At 51.9% G+C, this 21106-nt stretch overlaps 1 protein-coding gene and 1 pseudogene across 1 annotated transcript; both read right to left on the bottom strand.

Annotated features, from left to right (window-relative positions):
• Window positions 1-907: 907 nt before the first annotated feature.
• LOC121561403 lies at window positions 908-1675 on the bottom strand (annotated as a pseudogene).
• A 678-nt stretch (window positions 1676-2353) lies between these two features.
• Window positions 2354-2986, bottom strand: LOC123486931 (histone H1). Its single transcript, XM_045218095.1, has one exon. It carries the CDS (start codon window positions 2975-2977, stop codon window positions 2354-2356), a length of 624 nt encoding a protein of 207 aa, XP_045074030.1. The 5' UTR covers window positions 2978-2986.
• Between the last annotated feature and the right edge of the window lie 18120 nt (window positions 2987-21106).

The following is a 21106-nucleotide window of genomic DNA, read 5'->3' as shown; positions in this document are numbered from 1 at the left end:
GACGGTTGTATATATGGTTGTGTATATATATACACATATACACACACACACACATTGAAGCTAGACTTCAGGCAACGAAAAGGTGCAATACGTAGCTTTTAAGACGTGTTAGTGAACAACACACATGGTGGGTAATGTAGAGGTGCGTGTATACATGGAACAATTGTGCCTTTTTGATGGAAATATGGAGGTGGCTCTTAAAAGAGCCTTTGGGGGATTTTGGAGTTCAGGTCATCCTCATTTATGCGCGCTCTCCGCGAATACGGCGGGCCAGCTGGATGTCCTTGGGCATGATGGTCACCCGCTTGGCGTGGATGGCGCACAGGTTGGTGTCCTCGAACAGGCCGACCAGGTAAGCCTCGCTAGCCTCCTGTAGGGCCATCACGGCGGAGCTCTGGAAGCGCAGGTCGGTCTTGAAGTCCTGGGCGATTTCTCACACAGGCGCTGGAAGGGCAGCTTGCGGATGAGCAGCTCAGTGGACTTCTGGTAACGACGGATCTCTCTCAGAGCCACGGTGCCGGGCCTGTAACGGTGAGGCTTCTTCACACCGCCGGTGGCCGGGGCACTCTTGCGAGCAGCCTTAGTGGCGAGCTGCTTCCTGGGGGCTTTGCCACCGGTGGATTTGCGAGCGGTTTGCTTGGTTCTGGCCATGGCGCTTCTCTGACAGTCGGGAGTATAGCCTCGAAATGCCTATGTGAAGTTTATAAAGCCGGCAGTGGCGCCTGCTGATTGGACACCATCTCCCCACCACCCCGATTGGCCCGTTGCGCAGGCCTCCTCCGTTGGCCATTGGACGGGAGGCCCGGCCTCTCCAAAATTCAAACTCCCGGTGCGCGCGCGCAATAGGACGCCGCCGGCCCTTTATGCGCAATAGGACGCCGCCGGCCCTTTACGCGCAATAATAGTCGCCAAAGTCAAGAGTGACATCTTATAGGGACGTTGTAATCTAATGCTAGCCTGCTATGGCAAACGAGGCCTAGTAGGTGTTGTTGTTCATGCAAGGCCTCATGTGGGCACAGAATGTCGAAATAGTTGTGTATACACCCACTCAATGTGTAGCGGTCATAGAAAGGTACTTTGCGCTTTTGGAGAGCTAGGTGGTTGGCTCTTAAAAGAGCCTTTGGGGGTTGAGTAGTCAAGTTGAAGTCGCAGTAGCGAATTTACTTGGCTTTGACTGCCTTCTCGGTCTTCTTGGGGAGTAGCACTGCCTGGATGTTGGGCAGCACACCACCCTGAGCGATGGTCACACCGCCGAGCAGTTTGTTCAGTTCCTCGTCGTTCACGGACGGCCAGCTGCAGGTGACGGGGGATGATACGAGTCTTCTTGTTGTCACGGGCAGCGTTGCCGGCCAACTCCAGGATCTCAGCAGTCAGGTACTTTCGAGCACGGCGGCCAGGTAGACTGGTGCGCCAGCGCCCACACGCTCGGCGTAGTTGCCTTTGCGCAGCAGCCTGTGCACACGGCCCACGGGGAACTGGAGCCCGGCACGGGATGAACGGGTCTTTGCCTTCGCCCTGGCCTTGCCTCCGGTTTTGCCTCTTCCGCTCATATTGGTAGCTTGAGAAAGTCACAGAAAGTCTGAATGAGCCGCTCGCCACTTCGAGAGCCGTACTTATACCTCGCCACAAGAGGCAACGATTGGCCACCGGGCCGGTGTGGCCTTATCCAATTGGAGCGAGGGACAGACAGACAGACAGACAGCCCTAAGCCGGTTCCCACCCACAGGCAGCGAGTGAGAGGCTACTTTGTGTCCCTCCGACTTTGTTACTTTGTGTCATTTCGCGTGAGCGCCAAAATGTCCGACATGAAATCCTCACATTATTTCTCTCCAAATGGGAAACAAACAGCTGGTGAGGGTGCACTCTTGAGTTTGAAATCGAAGCCACTATAGTATTGTTATTGTTATTACATGGCACTTGTAACACATCACAGCAGCCTGCCTCTGAACGGGAATAGGCCAGTGGCTCATATATAAATATGGCTGTTGAGGGTGCACTCGTGAGTTTGAATTCGAAGCCACTATAGTATTGTTATTGTTATTACATGGCACTTGTAACACATCACAGCAGCCTGCCTCTGAACGGGAATAGTGGCTCATATACAAATGTGGCTCATATACAAATGGCTGGTGAGGTCGAATTTCTAAGCCATTTTGGCCCTCTATTATATGCCTCTCCCTTCGCACAGTGGGACAATGTTGTGTGCGTAAAAGTAGCCTAGTGTGCGTAATTTCTTTTTCACGACAGGTAGTATATGGAAATCAATGCGCTTTCTATGGAAATAGGTGGGTGGCTCTTAAAAGAGCCTTTTGTGGTACAACATGTGTCGAGTAGAACACTGTTTGTAATAGGTTTACTTCTTCTTGGGGGCTGCCTTCTTGGCCTTGGCTGCCTTGGGCTTGGCGGCTTTGGGCTTGGCTGCCTTTGTAGCCTTCTTGGGGCTCTTGGCCGCCTTCTTGGCCGCTGCGGCGGGCTTCTTCACCTTCTTGGGGCTCTTGGCCGCCTTTTTGGGTGTAGCGGGCTTCTTGGCCTTCTTGGGGGACTTCTTTGCGGCGACGGCCTTCTTGGCTGCTACCTTCTTGGGCTTCTTCGCCGCGGCGGGCTTCTTGGCGGCCACCTTCTTTACTTTGGGGACTGCGGCTTTCTTGGCGGGCTTCTTCGCCTCGACGGCTTTCTTGTTGAGCTTGAAGGAGCCGGATGCACCGGTGCCCTTGGTCTGGACCAGGGTGCCCTTGGTGACGAGGCTCTTGACTGCGATCTTGACGCGGGAGTTGTTCTTCTCCACGTCGTAGCCGCCTGCCGCCAGCGTCTTCTTGAGCGCGGCCAGGGACACGCCGCTCCTCTCCTTGGAGGCGGTCACAGCCTTGACGATGAGCTCTCCTACGCTGGGTCCCGCTTTCTTGGGCTTGGCTGCTGCCTTCTTCTTGGGTGCCTTGGCCGGCACTGCGGCTGCGGGTGCTGGTGCGACTTCTGCCATGTCTGTCTGTCGTTTGGTCCGATACACACACACACGGTCTGCGAGGAGTAGTTCTATATCGTGGAGCTCCGCCCCATAGGGGAGCTCTGCTCCTATTGGTTTACCCTCTGCCCTAGGGCAGAACAGCCTGAAAACAAAAATATGCACACACCTACAGCCAATGGGAGTACAGGTGTCCCTATATAAGGAACCCCGTTCCCTCAATCTGCCTCCCATTATCTTCAGCGACTGGACTAGAATTGAAGAAGCCATAGAAGACTCAGGAAGATCTCGTCGTTGATATCCAGCCATCAACGTCTTCCTACAATGAGCACACCAAGCTTATCCAAAGGTAAGCATTTTACAAAAGCTCTTTTCAGAGCTCAATGTCGCTGTTCCCCTTGGCGGCTGTCGACCCCCCCCGACATTGTTTCGTGGGTTGAGGGGCACAGCACGCCAGGGACAGCTTCATCAATCCCCCACTATGCGCCAGCTGCGCCCTCCTTTTTTGAAGGAGTGGAAGCAGCATTGGGCATTTTTAGGGAGGATATTCCTCTTGAGGATGTGCTATCAGTGTTAGTCTCAGCTGAGGCATCATCTGAGGGCACTGACTCAGGAGATGACAGGGCTATTGGGGAAGAAATGAATATTCTATTGGAACAATTCATTACACTGACCCAGATGTTTAACACCCCCTTTTCCTTCGGGAAATTGTGAGGTCATTACATCCCTGGATGATGACGCCACAGCCTCTCTGTGCCTGAATTCTCAGGTCTCATTGAGTGGGCTGCTAAACAGCGGGAGATTAAGCTGCCCCCCATTCCCTCCAACCCGGAAGTGGATATGAGGAAGGGCGGCCGCTACTCTCGCTACAGCTTGGCGTCAGACGGCGGCCTCCAGCAGCAAGGGAGCGGGCCTCGCCCCCCCCTTCAGCGCCAGAGGTGCCGGCGAGAGAGGTCATTAAAGCGTCATCCTGGCATCACCCGAAGGGCGGCCAGAAGAGACGCCGTTTATGACAGGCGAGGGGGAGAGAACGGAAGACGGCACAGCGCCCGCTGTGACCGAGCCCACTGCCCCCCCACTCTAACGTTGAGTGTATGGAGGAGAATGTTTTTTGTTAATGTGTGTAATAAAGAGTTGGCTCTACTTGACACTGTCAAGAAAGAGCCCCTTTTCCATAATACATCCGAGAGCGTTCGACCTTCCTCACTCTCGCTCTCTCTCTTACCACTATGAATGCAGCTCAGCCCACCATGGTGCGTTGCTGAATGCACACATAAGGCAGGTATATAAAAGGTATTAAGTGTACCTTATAGGACCTCACTTTACAGACTCCTAGGAGTGCCGTAGTGAGTGTCTCACATAGCAGGCTGCAGTCTCAGCCAGATAATGGCATGATGACGCGACCGCTATCCGGGACGGCGCTCTGTCTCAGGCTAACGCCTCAGTCAGTGCAGTTCAGACCCGTGCTGCGTTCACGGAGGGCCTGATTACTACGGTTACGGGCGTAACCACGTATCGGCGCCCCCGTTTCTCTCAGAACGCGCTGATAATAACCACATTGGGGGTGGCGCACTATCACAGACTAAGGTCTCTGTTAGTACGACCCAGACCCATGCTGCGTTCAAGAAGGGCCCGATTACCACGGTCACGAAGGTGCCCAGTGTATCGGCGCCCCCACCTTTTCCTGAACGCGCCCAGGCTCACCACACTGAGTGTAGTTCAGCCCACCAGAGGTGCAGAGCTGAACGCACACAGGAGGTGAAGGGAGGAAAGATACCAAGACACCGTCTTGGCTTATCTCAAGGATACCTCACATTCAGCAGGCAGCTGTCTCTGTCCCAATGTGACATGAAGACGCAGCCGCTAGCCGGGAATGACGCCTTGCTGCAGGCTAATGCCTCAGTCAGCGCAGATCAGACCTGTGCGACGTTCACGGAGAGCGGGAATACCAGGGTTACAGGTATAACCAAGGTATGGACGCCTCCGGCTTATTCTGAACGTATCAATGCCCATGGCTCTGAGCGCAGCTCACCACACATTGAGTGTGTCGTTGAACAGCCGCTTAAGACCAGTAAAGAGGCATGGTGGCACCACCGTGTGGTATCAGTCAGAGATCACACCTTTCAGATTCTGTTGAGTTCTGTAAAGGATAAGTCTCATGCTAAGCGGCAGTCTCAGTCAGACAATGACATGATGACGCAATCGCTTTCCGGGAAGAGCGCTCTGTCTCAGGCCAGTACCTCAGACAGTGCAGTTCAGACCCGTGCTGCGTTCACGGAGGGCAAGATTACTGGAGTTACGGTCGTAACCAACGTATCAAAGCCCCCGATTCACCCAGAACGAGCTGATGTGTCCTCTCCCTTTCAAAGGGGGCCCACCTTGGGCTATTCCACCAACCTAGTGCTGGGGAATAGCGGCGGCGTGGGCCATAGAGGGGGGGCGTACGAGTTCAAGAGGATGCCGTTTGGGTACGCCCTGGCACCTCGAACGTTTTCCAAATGTGTGGAGGCGGCATTGGAACCGCTACGTTGTCAAGGGATAAGGATATTAGCCTACCTAGACGACCTGCGGGTTCTCGCCCCGTCAGCAGAGCTGACGTTCACGCACACGACACAGACAGTGATTCATCTCACGCGTCTGGGGTTCGCTGTGAATTGGAAAAAGAGCGCACCCTGGCCCAGTCATCAGATAGTCTACCTGGGACTACAGCTAGACACTGTAATGATGAGGGCGCGAATTTCGGACCCTCGAAGGGCAGCATTGGTACTAGCCCTGAGGGAGTGTCGTCCGAATTACACAGTAACGGCGCTATCGATCATGTCACTTTTGGGTCTCATGTCGGCAGCCCACTTCTGTGGTCCCGCTGGGGTTTCTGCACATGCGCAGAACACAGCGGTGGTTCGCCCAACTAAGACTAGACCCAGTGCGTCAACGTCATCGGTTGGTGGTGGTTCCTCTCTCGCTAAGAGCAGACCTGGACTATTGGAGGAACCCGTGCGTTCTCACGCACGGGGTCCCGATGGGCAAGGTGCCATCCTACATTCCAGTGTATACAGAAGCCTGTCTAACTGGATGGGGAGGGACATGTCAGTCTCAAGCGATAGGTGGTGCATGGCCTCAACCAGGTCGGCACATAAACCTCATGGAGTTGGAAACGGTTCAACTGGTTTTTAACCACTTCGCGTCTACCCTTCGGGGTCGCGATGTGTTGGTTTGGTCAGACAACCGGACCACAGTAGCTCACATAAATCGCCAGGGAGGGGTCAGGTCTCCTGCCCTCCATCGGGCGGCAGAGGAATTGTGGCTGTGGGTGCACAAGCACCTTCGCTCGTTGAGAGCAGCGCACATTCCGGGCTACTTGAACGTAGAGGCAGATCTCATGTCAAGTTTCTCCCTGAGACAACAGGACGATCCGCCATTGGGAAGAGACGCATTCGCGCACTGCCCGTGGCCGAAAGTTTATGTTTGATAAGCAGAAATCGCCCTCCACCATTCGAGTGTTGCAGCGGCAATTTCAGCTGGTCATGAAGGGTTTAACGTTCAATCACCCATTAGTGAAACGTTTTTATTGGGAACGCGACGGCTTAGGCTAATGCCTAGAGCTACGCTGCCCCGATGGGTTTTGGATTTAGTTCTCGAAGCGCTATGTAAGTCGCCGTTCGAGCCATTGAATCAAATACCCCCCAAAATGCTGTCTATCAAGACGGCGCTGTTGCTCGCCTTGACTACCGCTAAGCGGGTTAGTGATTTGAGTGCACTGTCGACGAGACCCGACTGCCTTGCCATTGATGGCGATTTGAGCAGAACGGTGCTACGTCTCAACCCGGCATTTGTGCCGAAGGTTTTTAACAGTGCATATAGATCACAGACAGTGGAATTGTGGGCTTTTTATCCCCCTCCCCATGGGGAGAGGAGTGAGAAAAAGTTTCATTGTTTGTGCTCAGTACGCGCTTTGGCGTGTTACATTGAGTGCACAGTAGCGATTAGGTCATCGCCTCAGCTGTTTGTGTGTCACGGTGCGGCTGCATTGGGTAGACCACTTTCAAAACAGCGATTGCCTCATTGGCTTTGTGAAGGCATTGAGACGGCGTACGAGGCGGCGGGGCAACAACCGCCTCAGGGTGTTAAAGCGCACTCCACTCGTGGAGTAGCAGCTTCTACTGCCCTCTTCAGAGGTACAGAGGTAGTGGATATTTGTAGAGCGGCGTCTTGGGTGACACCGTCTCCTTTTATTCGTTTCTATCTGTTGGATATGTCTTCTAACTCTTTGGCTCGATCTGTACTCAGCGTGGCTGAAGGGAGATCTTGAGAAGGAAACAGAGAAAGAAAGCAGGATTGTGACCATGTTCATAAATCCGCTTTTATTAGAAGAAACATATTATGGCACGTTTTTCCAACTCTTTGAGCTCGGTCGGCATTCAGCAGAGCTGAAAGGCGATTTTGAGCTAAAGGGAGAGGACAGAGCAGGACCTTGGACAGGTTCCAATCAGGTCCGCCTTGGTTAGGAAAACGTGTTATGTCAAGAATAGGCTTTTTAATTTTCAAGCTCGATCGCACCCAGCATAGCTGAAGGAGAATCTTGAGCTAGAGGAAGGAGAAGCAGGACGATGGACAGGTCTCTATCAGGTCCGCTTCGGATGAAAAGCTATCTGTGGCATGTCTCTTGACTCAGGGTCAGTACATAGAGACATGTATTGAAATGACAGAATGTGAGGTCATTTATCTGATTCAGATAGTATGACTTATATTTTGTTCCTGCCTACTAATCTCTGGGTTCCATTGAGTGAGTAAGGCGGTCTGTTGGACACTTAATGTAGAGTGACTGAGGTCATTCCATTAGTGAACGATAGTGTTGTCACAGAATATTGAGGCACGGCTATCTGCTGGTACAGATTGGCACGGCGTCTATTCTGAGGATCCGTCCACTAGCCATTGGCATTGCCATTGAGCTAGAGGGGGCGGGTCTATAACCGATGACGCGGTATATTGTGACGCCCGGGTGGGTATTTTAGTCGCAGTACTGCGGAAATTGGTTGTAGCCATTGCTGGGCTTGACCTATTCTCATTTTTGAATGGGATGTGTTAGGCTCGGCAGGGGGTACATTTTGGAGCGTTTCGCTCCGCCGTAAACCAATAGGAGCAGAGCTCCCCTATGGGGCGGAGCTCCACGATATAGAACGACTAGTTACCGGAGTGTAACTCCAGTTCTATGAGTGGAGCGGAGCCCCATAGGACTTTAGGCCCTGCCGACCCTCTCTAGTCTCGCTGAAGATAATATCTCGGGAGGCAGATTGAGGGAACGGGGTTCCTTATATAGGGACACCTGTACTCCCATTGGCTGTAGGTGTGTGCATATTTTTGTTTTCAGGCTGTTCTGCCCTAGGGCAGAGGGTAAACCAATAGGAGCAGAGCTCCCCTATGGGGCTCCGCTCCACTCATAGAACTGGAGTTACACTCCAGTAACTAGTCGTCTACTGGAATGTGTCCAAAGGGAACTTTTGGCCACAGCTTATAACCTAAGAATAGCTACTTTCATGTGCGGTCCAATCTCGCCACGAAAGTTTCTGCGGATTCGCCTTTCAAGAGTGCTCTCTGGATCCTTAAATTACCTGGCACACCAAAGGCGTTTTCCAAATGTGTGGAAGCGGCATTGAACGCTGCGTCGTCAAGGGATAAGGATATTACCTACCTAGAGCACCTGCTGGTTTCCGCCCGTCCAGCAGAGCTGGCGTTCCCCTTTACGACACCCAGACAGTGATTCATTCACGCGTCTGGGGTTATTGTGGAGTGGAAAAAGAGCGCACCTGGCCCAGTCATCAGATAGTCTACAGGACTACAGCTAGACACTGTAATGATGAGGCGTGAATTTCGGACCCTCAGAAGGGCAGCATTCAGTACTAGCCCTGAAAGTGTACATCAGTTCACACAATGCTGGCCTTCATCCCGATCATGTCACTTTTGGGTCTCATGTCAGCCACTCTGTGGTACCGCTGGGGCTTCTGCACATGCGCAGAACACAGCGGTGGTTAGCCCAACTAAGACTAGAAGTGCGTCAGTCATCGGTTGAGTGGTGGTTCCTCTCTCGCTAAACAGACCTGGACTAATGAGGAACCCGTGCGTTCTCACGCACGGAGTTCGATGGGCAGGTGTCATCCTACATTCCAGTGTATACAGATGCCTGTCTAACTGGATGGGGAGGAGGGACATGTCAGTCTCAAGCGATAGGCGGTGCATGCCTCAATCAGGTCGGCACATAAAACCTCTTGGAGTTGGAAGCGGTTCGACTGGTTTTGAACCCCCCGTCTACCCTTCGGGTTCGCGATGTATTGTTTTAGTCAGACAACCGGACCACAGTAGCTCACATAAATCGCCAGGAGGTTCAGGTCTCCTGCCACTCCACCAGAGAGTGACAGAGGAATTGTGGCTGTGGGCTCACAAGCACCTTCGCTCGTTGAGAGCAGCGCACATTCTGGGCTACTTGAACGTGAGGGCAGATCTCATGTCAGAGGGTCCTCGAGGCCGGCCCAGTGGTGTCTGCACCCCATCTCAAATTTGGAAACAATTCGGGAGAAACTGAGGTGATCTGTTCTCACGTGTGAGACGCGCAGTGTCCCCCTGGTTCTCCCTGAGACAACAGGGCGAGCCGCCATTGGGAAGGGAGCGTGTTCCCGCACTGCCCGTGGCCGAGATTCTCCTGTATGCATTCCCTCCGCTGTCTTGCATTCTCACTGCTAGCCAGGGTGAGATCAGAGGAGCTAACAGTGATACTGATAGCGCCAGGCGCCCGGGGAGCTCCGTGGTTTTGCAGAGATGAGTCAGATGTTGATTGTGCCACTTGGACAATTCCACATCGGCGAGGCCGATTGAGCCAGGCGGGAGGCTCGATAGGGCAGTGGCCTGTTCGGCCAACCACTGAAGGCTTGGTTCTGAGCGGGACAGGTTGAGCGCGTGGGTTATCTGATGCAGTGATCAGAACCATACAGAGCGCTAGGGCCGAGTTCCACTTCAGGGTATACACAAGCAGATGGAATGTTTTCTCACAGTGGTGTAACACACAGGACAGCCAAAGACCCCATGAGCTGTCAGGCAGAAGTGTGCTCTCTCATTCCTGCAGTTTATATTTGATAAACAAAAATCACCGCCACCATTCGAGTGTTTTGTGGCAATTTCAGCTTTCTGGTCATGAGGGATTAGCAGGAAAACCCTGTTCAGTCACCCATTAGTGAAACGTTTCTTATTGGGAGCGAAGGCTTAGGCCAGGAGCCTGAGCTACGCTGCCCGATGGGATTTGGCTTTGGTTCTCGAAGGCGCTATGTAAGTCGCCGTTGAGCCATTGAATCAAATACCCCCTCAAATGCTGTCTATCAAGCAGGCGCTGTTGCTCGCCTTGACTACCCTAAGCCCGAGTCAGTGATTTGAGTGCACTGTCGTAAACCCACTGCCTTGCCATTAATGCATTGAGCAGAGCGGTGTTGCGTCTAACCAGGCATTTGTGCAGGGTTATTAACAGTGCATATAACTGAACCGTGGAATTGTGGGCTTTTTTGTCACCTCCTCATGGGGAGAGGTGAGAAAAGCTTCATTGTCTGTCCCAATCGCGCTTTGGCGTGTTCGTTGAGCGCACAGCAGCGGTGGAGTCATCGCCTCAGCTGTTTGTGTTCACGGTGCGGCTGCATTGGGTAACCACTTTCTAAACAGCGGTGTCTATTGCTGTGAAGGCATTAACGCATCTGTTGTGAGGCAACAACCGCCTCAGGATATTAAAGCGCATTCCACTCGTGGGTAGCAGAAAGCTTCTACTGCCCTCTTCAGAGGTACAGAGGTAGTGGATATTTGTAGGCGGCGTCTTGGTCGGCAATCCTTTCATTGATTTCTATCTGTTGGATACTTGTGTCTTCTAACTCTTTGGCTCGATCTGTACTCAGCGTGGCTGAGGGAGATCTTGAGAAGGAAACAGAGAAAGAAAGCAGGATTGTGACCATGTTTCAGTAATCCGCTTTTATTAGAAAAACACACATATTATGGCAGTTTTTCAACTCTTTAGCTCAGTCGGCATTCAGCAGAGGCTGAAGGCGTTCGCAGGCTAGAAAGGAGAGGACAGAGCAGGACCTGGGACAGGTTCTTGTCAGGTCCGCCTTGGTTAGGAAAGCGTGTTATGTCAGAATAGAGCTTTTCAGCTTTCAAAGCTCGATTGCACTCAGCATAGCTGAAGGAGAATCTTGAGCTAGAGGAAAGAAAACCAGGACGATAGACAGGTCTCTATCAGTCGCTTTGGATGAAAGGCTATCTGTGGCATGTCTCTTGACTCAGGGGTCAGTACATAGAGTCATGTATTGAACTGACAGAATGTGAGGTCATCTATCTGATTCAATATATACTTTTTTATATTTTGTTCCTGCCTACTAATCTATGGATTCATAGAGTGAGTAAAGGTGGTCTGTTGGACACTTAATGTAGAATGACTGATGTCATTCCATTAGTGAGGCGATAGTGTTATCACAGAATATTGAGGCACGCTATCTGCTGGTACAGATTAGCACGGCGTCTATTCTGATGATCTCCACTAGCCATTGGCATTGCCATTTGAGCTAGAGGGGCAGGTCTATAACCGAGGGGCGAGCGGTATGTTATGCCCAGCCTTCCCGGGGGGTTTTAGTCACAGTACTGCGGGGAGTGGTCCCAGCCATTGCTAGGCTTGACCTTTTCTCATTTTTGAATCGGATGTGTTAGGCTCGGCAGAGTACATTTTAGTGTTTCATCCGCCTTAAACCAATAGGAGCCAGAGCTCCCCCTGCATAACGGAGCTCCACAAATGAAACGACTAAGTTGCAGTGTAACTCAGTTCTATGAGTGGAGGCGGACATAAACAACCCCCTACCGATCCTCTCTAGTCTCGCTGAAGATAATATCTCGGGAGGCAGATTGATGGAGCAGAGTTTCCTTATATAGGACACCTGCCTCCCATTGGCTGTAGAGTGTGTGCATATTTTTTGCTTTAAGCTATTCTCCCTAGGGTGAGGTACCATACCCTGTAGAGACTCCGCTCCGCTCGTAGGAACTGGAGTTTTGCGTCCGGTAGCCAGTCGTTGCACAGTGCTCGAGTTCCCTGATGGGCCTGACTCTGCTTCCTGGCTGGTGCCTCCCTACAACAACCTGAAGCAAAAATTTATGCACACACCTACAGCAATGAGTTACAGGTGTCCTGCTATAAGGAGACGTTCCTAATCTGCCTCCGGTACATCTTCTTGAACTAACCAAGGTCTATGGGGCTCAGCTCCACTCATGCAGACAGGTTACACTCCGGTGACTAGTGCGTTCACTATGGAGCTCCGCCCGCCAACTCTGCTCCTATTGGTTAGGCCCAGGCTTGTGTCTTTGCCCTGCGGACCACAACACATCCCATTCAACCACCGAATGGGCCAGCCCTGTCTTTCAACCAATTTCGCGTACTGCACTAAAACACCATCTGCGCTCATCATTTATAACACGCCCCATCTAGCTCAATGGCAATGCCAGTAACCAGTGGCTCAGTCATCAGAATACGCCGATGTTATCTGTACCCGGCAGATAGCCATGCCTCAATGTTCTGTGACAACACTATGTCCGCTAATGGAATGGCATCAGTCACTCCCATTGAAGTGTCCAACAGACACCCTACTCACTCAATGAACGGGAGTTAGTAGGCGGGGAACAAACTAACATAAGTCATACTGTCTAAATCCGAATAGATACCTCACATTCTGTCAGTTCAGCTTCATGTCTCTAATATACTGACCTGATCAAGAGGCCTGCCACAAGTCCTTTTCATCACGGGCCTGATGGGTCTATCGTCTGCTTCTGCTCACTCTAGCTCAAGGTCTCCTTCCTTATCTTAGTGTCAGCTGAAAGATTAAAAACTATTTTCTTACATAACGCGTTTTCTAACAAGCGGACCTGATGCTTTCCAAAAGATCCCTGCTCATCTCTCACTTTAGCCAAAATCGCCTTTCCAGCTCTGCAGATCTTACGACCAACTAAGAATTAAAAAACGTGCCATATTCTCTTCTAATAAAAGCGGTTATGAACATGGTCTAATCCTGCTCTTTTCTCTGTTTCTTTCCAAGATCTCCTTCAACCAACGCTGTGTTGAGCAGAAGACAGAAGACATATCCAACGAATGAAAATAAGGAGACGGTGTCGACTGAGTGTCTACATCCTTTTCTGAGAGAGGGCAGTGCGCTGCTACTCGCGATTAGTTCAAACATCTCACCTGAGGCGGTTGTTGCCCCTTGCGCCTCGTGCTTGCGTCTCAATGCCTTCACAAAGCCAATAGAGGTGTGTTCTTTTAAGTGAACCCCTAAATCCTAACGCGGCGTTAACCTAATGCGCGCTGTGCGCTCCAGCATGTGCCTTAGCTAAACGACTTTTCACTCTCTCCCATGGGGAGAGTAACCGCCCACGTTCCACGTTGTGATCTATATGCACTGTTAAGCCAACCACCTGGGCGTGTGCAGCCTCGTATCAAATAGTTTTACTCTTACTATCCGCTACCTGGCCTAGTCAAGCACACGATCTGATAACGGCGACTGGTATTTGGTTCAGTAACCGAGCCGGCGTGCCCGAGCTCGAAGACCAGCCGTCCATCGAGCAGCGCTCTAGGCGACGGCCTAACGTCAGCGTTCCCATAAAGCGTTTCACTTGTGGAGTGACTGAACGGGTTTTTCGTTAAACCCTTCATGACTTTCAGCTGATCTGCAAACCTTTCGAATGGTGATGCTTATCCAAACATGAACTGCAGGAATGAGCACACTCTCTACCTGACAGCTGAGTCTCGTCTATTTACCACTGTGAAAACTCCGTCGTGGAAGTGGAACTAGCCCCCAAGCGTCTGTGTGATTCTGATCGCCTCAGTAGCCGCAGCGCCTCAACTGTCGTTCGAGAGCAAGCAGCCCGACGGCGATTATGGGCCCCCCTTCTCGGCTCCGCCTGGCTCGCGTGTCGTGGGCAATCAGTAATTCAACATCATTTCATCTCTGAAACCCGCGGGCGAGCGTGGCGTATCGCTCGCTGTTAGCCTCTGATCTCACCCTGGCTAACGTGAAGGAAATCTGGAAGAATACATACGAAGAACTTTCACCCGCGGGCAATCTTGTGGCCGTCTCTTCCCAGTGTTATTCTCGAGAGGCTCATGAGGATATATATAACTACCAGACATGTGGCTAGACACCACTCTCAGTTGTTCAGAGGCAAACGTGCAGGCACCACCCAAGTGTCTCGAACCCTCTGACGAATCTGTTTCATTCATAGCCCGGAGAATGTGGCTGCCTTTCTCAGCGGCGAAGTGCTTGTGAGCCAGCTAATCCTCTCACTTTGTGAGTGCAGGAACCTATATGTGTACTGGTCGGTGCCAAACCATCGCATTCCGAAGATGGAGGCTTGCGAAGTGTGACCAGCTCAATCAACGTTCCAAACTCGAAGGAGTGTCTTTGGCACTTGAGCCATGCACTCCACTCGCTTGAACTGGCGCTCAGCCCTCCCCATTGGTAGAACAGGCGTCTCTGAATGTTAGATACACCTTTGCCCTTCGAATCTCGTGAGCCGGGTTCCAACGTCAGGTTCTATAAACCACCACCAACGATGGCATTACGCTAGTCTAGTCTTGATTGAAGCAACCGCGCTGTTGCAACGCGTATTTACAATGGCACCCGAAATTGCGACATGAGACAAATCGTACATACTCGATAAGCCTACTTTTGTGCAATCGCCCTGTGCATCTGAAATCAGCCCTCGCTCGTGCAGTGTCTGGCTAACAGTCCCAGGTAACTATCTACACCCTTTTCCTACAGCATTAAACAGCGTGAAGATAATCGCAATGCTAACAACCAATCGTCAACCACGCCAGCTCTCTGCGGCCGGCAAAACCAGCTGGTGTCTGAGTGTATCTTGTCGCAACATTCGTCTGCACTCCCTTGAAAATATTCGGAGTGTGAAAATACTAACGGCGCATCTGCTAATTAAATCCACCTGGCGAACGCCAAGCTTTCTGTGGCCGGCTCGTATGTCGCGTCTTAGTCGCCTTCTGGGCCACATTCAGTAAACCATTTATTGTTGTCAGCATTGGAAAGGCGTTTGGTTATGCTCTACGTTAAATTCGCTAAATTCGCCTCTCCCCCGTCTTTTTGGGCACTAGGAAATGGGCAATAGAGCCCTTTGTTCCTTTGCTCTCGGGACTTCTGTACCGCCTCCTTCGCCAAAATTTCCGTGATCTCTACATCAGGCGGCTACTTTGTCCGGGCGTTTTCCATCACCGTTCCCACCACCCCGCGAAGCGGGGGTGGGAGTCCCGATGGAATTGAGGGCATAACCTTCTCTGCGTCTGTTCTAGCGGCGTGAGAGGTACAACGTTGCCACTGCCAGCAATGCAGAGAAAGCGGGCGCGCCTGTGAAGCTGCAGTGCGTCCAGTAGGAAGGACCTGTATTCTCTATGCCCTATGCCCGCTATTCCCCAGCACTTTGTAGGTTGGTGGGACCCGGCAGGAGTGGGGCCCCCTCCAAAGCAGAGGAAACATCAGCTGGTTTCTGTGTGAATCGCCTTGATACATTAAGTTCACGCCCTAACTCCAGTAATCCGGCCCTCCCGTGAGCGCAACATGATTCTGAACTGCGCTGTCTGGGGCATTAACCTGAGGCAGTGGCGATCTCCCAGTGGGTGCGTCATCACGTCATTGTCTGACTGAACTGCTGCTTGCCACGAGACCCATCCACATTCCCTAGCACTACGGCACAGTCTGAAAGGTGTATATGATGGTCCACAACACCTCTTACTGGTCTCATGTGGCTGCTCAAGCTTAGCACACTCAATGTGTAGTGAGCTGCGCTCAGAGCCATAGGCATTGTTGCGTTCAGAATAGGCCGGAGGCGTCCATACCTTGGTTATACTTGTAACTCTGGTATTCCCGCTCTCCGTGAACGTCGCACGGAGTCTGCTCTGCACTGGCTGAGGCAAGGCCTGCAGCAAGGCGTCATTCGGCCTAACGGCTGCGTCTTCATATGCCATTGGGACAGAGACAGCTGCCTGCTGAATGTGAGGTCTCCTTGAGATAAGCCAGCGGGTGTCTTGGTATGCTCTCCTTCACCTCCTGTGTGTGTTCAGCTCTGCCTCCCGGGTGAGCTGAACTACGCTCAGTGTGGTGTGTATTAGCGCGTTCAGAAAGAAGTGGGGGCGCCGATACACTGAAAACTTCGTCACCGTGGTAGCTCGGGCCCTCGTGAGCGCAGCATGGGTCTGAATCGCACTAATCAGACCTTAGTCCTGCGATAGTGCGCCATCCTAACTAGCGGCTGCTGCCGTCATCATGTCACAATAAACTGCACTATTATGAACCACTCACTACAGTACTCCTTGGAGTCTGTAATGTGAGGTCTCTTTGAGATAAACAAAGGCAGCGTCTGGTATTATTCCTCCTTTCACCTCCTGTGTCTTCAGCTCTGCACCTCTGGTGGGCTAACTACACTCCCAGTGTGGTGAGCCTGGCGCGTTCGGGAAAGGTGGCCCGATACACTGGGCACCTTCGTGACCGTGGTAATGCAGACCACCTCTTGAACGCAGCATGGGTCTGGGTCGTGCCCAACAGAGACCTTAGTCTGTGATGATGCGCCATCCCCAATGTGTTATTATCGAGCGCGTTCTGAGAAGCGGGCGCCCGATACGTTGAGCCAGCATGCCGTGGTAATCAAGGCCCTCCGTAGGGGCATGGCACGGGTCTGAACTGCACTGACTGAGCGTTAGCCTGAGACAGAGCGCCAATCCCGAATAGCGGAGTCGCGTCATCAGCCATCATCTGGCTGAGACTGCAGCCTGCTATGTAAACACTCACTTCTGGCACTCCTGGGAGTCTGTAAAGTGAGGTCTTTATAATTTACATTAATACCTTTTATATACCTGCCTTATGTGTGCATTCAACTATGCACCATGGTGAGCTGATGCACTCATAGTGTAGAGGGGCGAGTGAGGAAGGTTCAACGCTCACCGGATGTATTATGGAAAAGGGGCTCTTTTTTGACAGTGTCAAGTAGAGCCAACTCTGCTATTACACACATCAACAAAAAACATTCTCCTCCATACACTCCAGCGGTAGAGTGGGGGACAGTGGGCTCGGTCACAGCCGGCGCTGTGCCGTCTTCCCGTTCTCTCCCCTCGCCTGTCATAAGGCGTCCTCTTCGCAGCGCCGCCGGGTGATGCCAGGATGGCGCTTTATTGACCTCTCTCGTTACACCTCTGGCGCTGCAGAGAGAGGCGAGGCCCGCTCCTTGCTGCACCCGTGCGTAAGCTGTAGGAGTTACTGTCGCCCTTCCTCTTATCCACTTCCGGGTTGGAGGGAATCCCTTAATCTCCCTGACCCCACTCAATAACCTGAGAATTCAGGCACAGAGGCACAATAGCGTCATCATCCAGGATTAATACCTCACAATTTCCCGAAGGAAGGGGTGTTAAACATCTGGGTCAGTGTAATGAATTGTTCCAATAAATATTCATTTTCTTCACAATAACCCTGTCATCTCCTGAGTCAGTGCCTTCAGATATACCTCACTGAGACTAACACTGATAGCACATCCTCGAGAGGAATATCCTCCTAAAAATACCCAATGCTGCTTCACTCTTTAAAGAGGCTCAGCTGGCGCATAGTGGGGATTAATGAAGCTGTCCCTGGCGTGCTGTGTCCTCCTGAGAGCAATGTCGGGGGGGTGGAGCGGCCGCCAAGGGGAACTAGCACACAGCGCTCTGAAATTTTTGTTACCCACCCTTGGATAAGCTTGGTGTGCTCATTGTAGGAAGACGTTGATGGCTGATATCAACGGCGAGATCTTCTGAGTCTTCTATGGCTTCTTCAATTCTGGTCCAGTGGCTGAAGATAATGGGAGGCAGATTGAGCCAGGGTTCCTTATATGAGGACACCTGTACTCCCCGTGGCTGTTGGTGTGTGCATAATTTGCTTCAGGCTGTTCTGCCCTAGGGCAGAGGTAAAACCCATAACGGCTCCCCTGGGGGGGTCACATATAAACACGTTTTCCTAACCACGCCGGACCTGATTGAACCTGTCCAAGGTCTCTGTCCTCTCCTTGCAGCTCAAAATTCGCCCTTCAGCTCTGCTAATACCACTTTGAAACGTGCCATAATATATTTCTTCTTTTAAAGCGGATTTATGAACATGTCACAATCCTGCTTTCTTTCTCTTTCTTTCTCAAGATCTCCCTTCAGCCACGCTGATACAGATCAGCCAAATTAAACATATCACGATATAAGCGGATAAAAGGAGACGGTGTCGAGCCAAACGCCGCTCTACAAATATCCACTACCTCTGTACCTCTGAAGAGGGCAGTAGAAGCTGCTACTCCTGAGTGGAGTGCCTAACTACCCTGAGTGGTTGTTGCCCCTTGCCCCCGTCACTCTTCCTTCACAAAGCCAATGAGACAATCGCTGTTTTGAAAGTGGTCTGCAATGCAGTCGCACACGTGACACACAAACAGCTGAGGCGATGACCTAATGCTGCTGTGCGCTCAACACGCCAACCGTACCAGGCACAAACAATGAAGCTTTTTCTCACTCCCTCTCCCCATGGGGAGGGATAAAAACCCACAATTCCACGGTCTGTGATCTATATGCACTGTTAATAACCCCGGCACAAATGCCGGGTTGGACCATAACACCGCTCTGCTCAAATCGGCATTAATGGCAAGGCAGTTGGGTCTCGTCGACAGTGCCCTCAAATCACTGGCCGGCAGCAGTAGTCAAGGCGAGCAACAGCGCCGTCTTGATAGACAGCTTTGAGGGTATTTGATTCAATGGCTCGACGGCTACTTCACATAGCGCTTAGAGAACCAAGGCAAATCCCATCGGGGCAGCGTAGCTCTCAGGCCTTGGCCTAAGCCTTGGCGTTCCCAATAAGAAAGCGTTTCACTAATGGGTGACTAACAGGTTTTTCCCGTTAAACCCCTCATGACCAGCTGAAATTGCCGCTGCAAACCCTTGCTCGAATGGGTGGCGGCGATTTCTGCTTATCAAACATAGACTGCAGGAATGACCACTCTCTACCTGACAGCTCATGGGGTCTACGTCCTGTGTGTTACACCACTGTAAAAAACATTCCATCTGCTTATTAATACTGGAAGTGACTAGCGCTCTGTATGGTTCTGATCACTGCATCAGATGGCTTGCACCCTCAACCTGTCCCGTTCAGGAACCAAGCCTTCAGTGGTTGGCGATTGTGGGCCACTGCCTCTCGAGCCTCTCCCGCCTGGCTCCAGCGCGTCTCAAATCGATGTGGAATTGTCCAAGGTGGCACAATCAGCATCTGACTCATCTCTGCAAACCACGGAGCCCCGGGCGATCGGGCGCTATCAGTATCACTGTTAGCTCCTCACGATCTCACCCTAGCTAGCAGTGGGAGAATGCAAGACAGCGGAGGAATGCATACAGAACTTTGACCACGGGCAGTCTGTACCGTCTCTTCCCAATGGCGGCTCGTCCTGTTGTCTCAAGGAGAACCATAGGGACTGGGTTCATGCGTGTGCGAACAGATCCACCTCGGCTCTCGGTGTTTCCAAATTTGGAGGAACAATGTCTGGGTGCAGACACCACTCGTAGTCTCGAGGACCCCCTCTTGACATGAGATCTGCCCCTACGTTCAAGTACCAATGTGCGCTGCTCTCAACGGCGAGGTGCTTGTGAGCCCACAGCCACGATTCCTCTGCCGCCCTGTGGAGGGCAGGAACCTACCCTCCTGCATTTATGTGAGCTACTGTGGTCCGGTTGTCTGACCAAACCAGCACGCCGCGGCCCCGAAGGGTAGCGAAGTGGTTCAAAACCAGTCAGTTCAGTTTCCAACTCCAAGAGGTTTATGTGCCGACCTGATTGAGGCCATGCACCACTATCGCTTAGGACTACATGTCCCTCCCCATCCAGTTAGACAGGCATCTGTATACATTGGAATGTAGAATAAACACCTTGCCCATCAGGACTCAGCGTCGCGTGAGCATGCAGGTTCCTCAATAGTCCAGGTCTGCTCTTGGCGAGAAACTACCGCAACCGATGGCGTTGCCTTTTAGGTCTAGTCTTAGTTTTATAACCACCGCTGTGTTCTCCTATTATTTGTCCAGCAGTACCACACAGTGAGCTACCACACCCCAAAAATAACATGATCGATACCGTTACTGTGTGAATTCGGAATGACACTTCCTCAGGGCTATACCAATGCCGCGCATCGAGTCGCGCCCTCATCATTACAGTGTCTAGCTGTAGTCCCAGGTAGACTATCTGATACTAGCCAGGAGTGCGCTCTTTTTCCAATTCACAGCGAACCCCAACGCGTGAGATGGATCACTGTCTGTGTGTGTGCGTGAACGCCACTCTGCTGACGGGGCGGGAGCTCCAGCAGGTCGTCTGGGTAGGCTAATATCCTTTATCCCTTACGGCGCAGCGGTTTTAATGCCGCCTCCCACATTTGGAAAAAGTTCGAGGTGCCAGGCGTACCCAAGCGGCATCTCGTAAACTTCGTGCACTTCACCCCTTGAAGGCGGGCCGCAGAGAACTTTCTGTAGGCGAGATTGAATCGGCATAAATCGCGTCCTTTAGGTCTATGCTTGTACAAAAGTCTCCCTTCTGACATTTCCAGTAGGCGTTTTGTCGTCCAGCATTCGGAAGGGCCGTTTGGTTATGCTTTCGTTTAAATTCGTAAATCCAAAATCGGCCTCTCCCCGTCTTTTTGGGCACTAGGAAATGGCGAATAGAGCCCTTTGTTCCTTTGCTCTAACTACTGTGACCGCCTCCTTCGCCAAAAGTTCCGTATCTGACATCAGAGCGGCTACTTTGTCCGGCGTTTTCATCACCCGTTTCCACCACTCCCGAAGCGGGGGTGGGGTTCCCGGTGGGTGGAGGGCATAACCCTTCTCTAACGTCTGTTCTAGCCAGGCGTGATACTTCGTTCCCTCCCATGCAGAGAAAGCGGAGCGTGTGCGAAGCTGTGTTGCGTCCATAGGAAACCTGTATTCTCTATGCCTCGCCGCTATTCCCCAAGCACTGAGTTGGTGGAATACCCCCAGAATTGGGCCCCCTCGAAGGAAGGAAACATCAGCTGATTTCTGTGTGAGTCGGAAGCTTCATCGTTAGTT

The sequence above is a fragment of the Coregonus clupeaformis genome, unplaced genomic scaffold (assembly GCF_020615455.1).
Source record: "Coregonus clupeaformis isolate EN_2021a unplaced genomic scaffold, ASM2061545v1 scaf1355, whole genome shotgun sequence".
NCBI classification, from domain to species: domain Eukaryota; kingdom Metazoa; phylum Chordata; class Actinopteri; order Salmoniformes; family Salmonidae; genus Coregonus; species Coregonus clupeaformis.
Note: the sequence above shows the minus strand (reverse complement) of the source record. Positions and strands in the feature narration are given on the sequence as shown.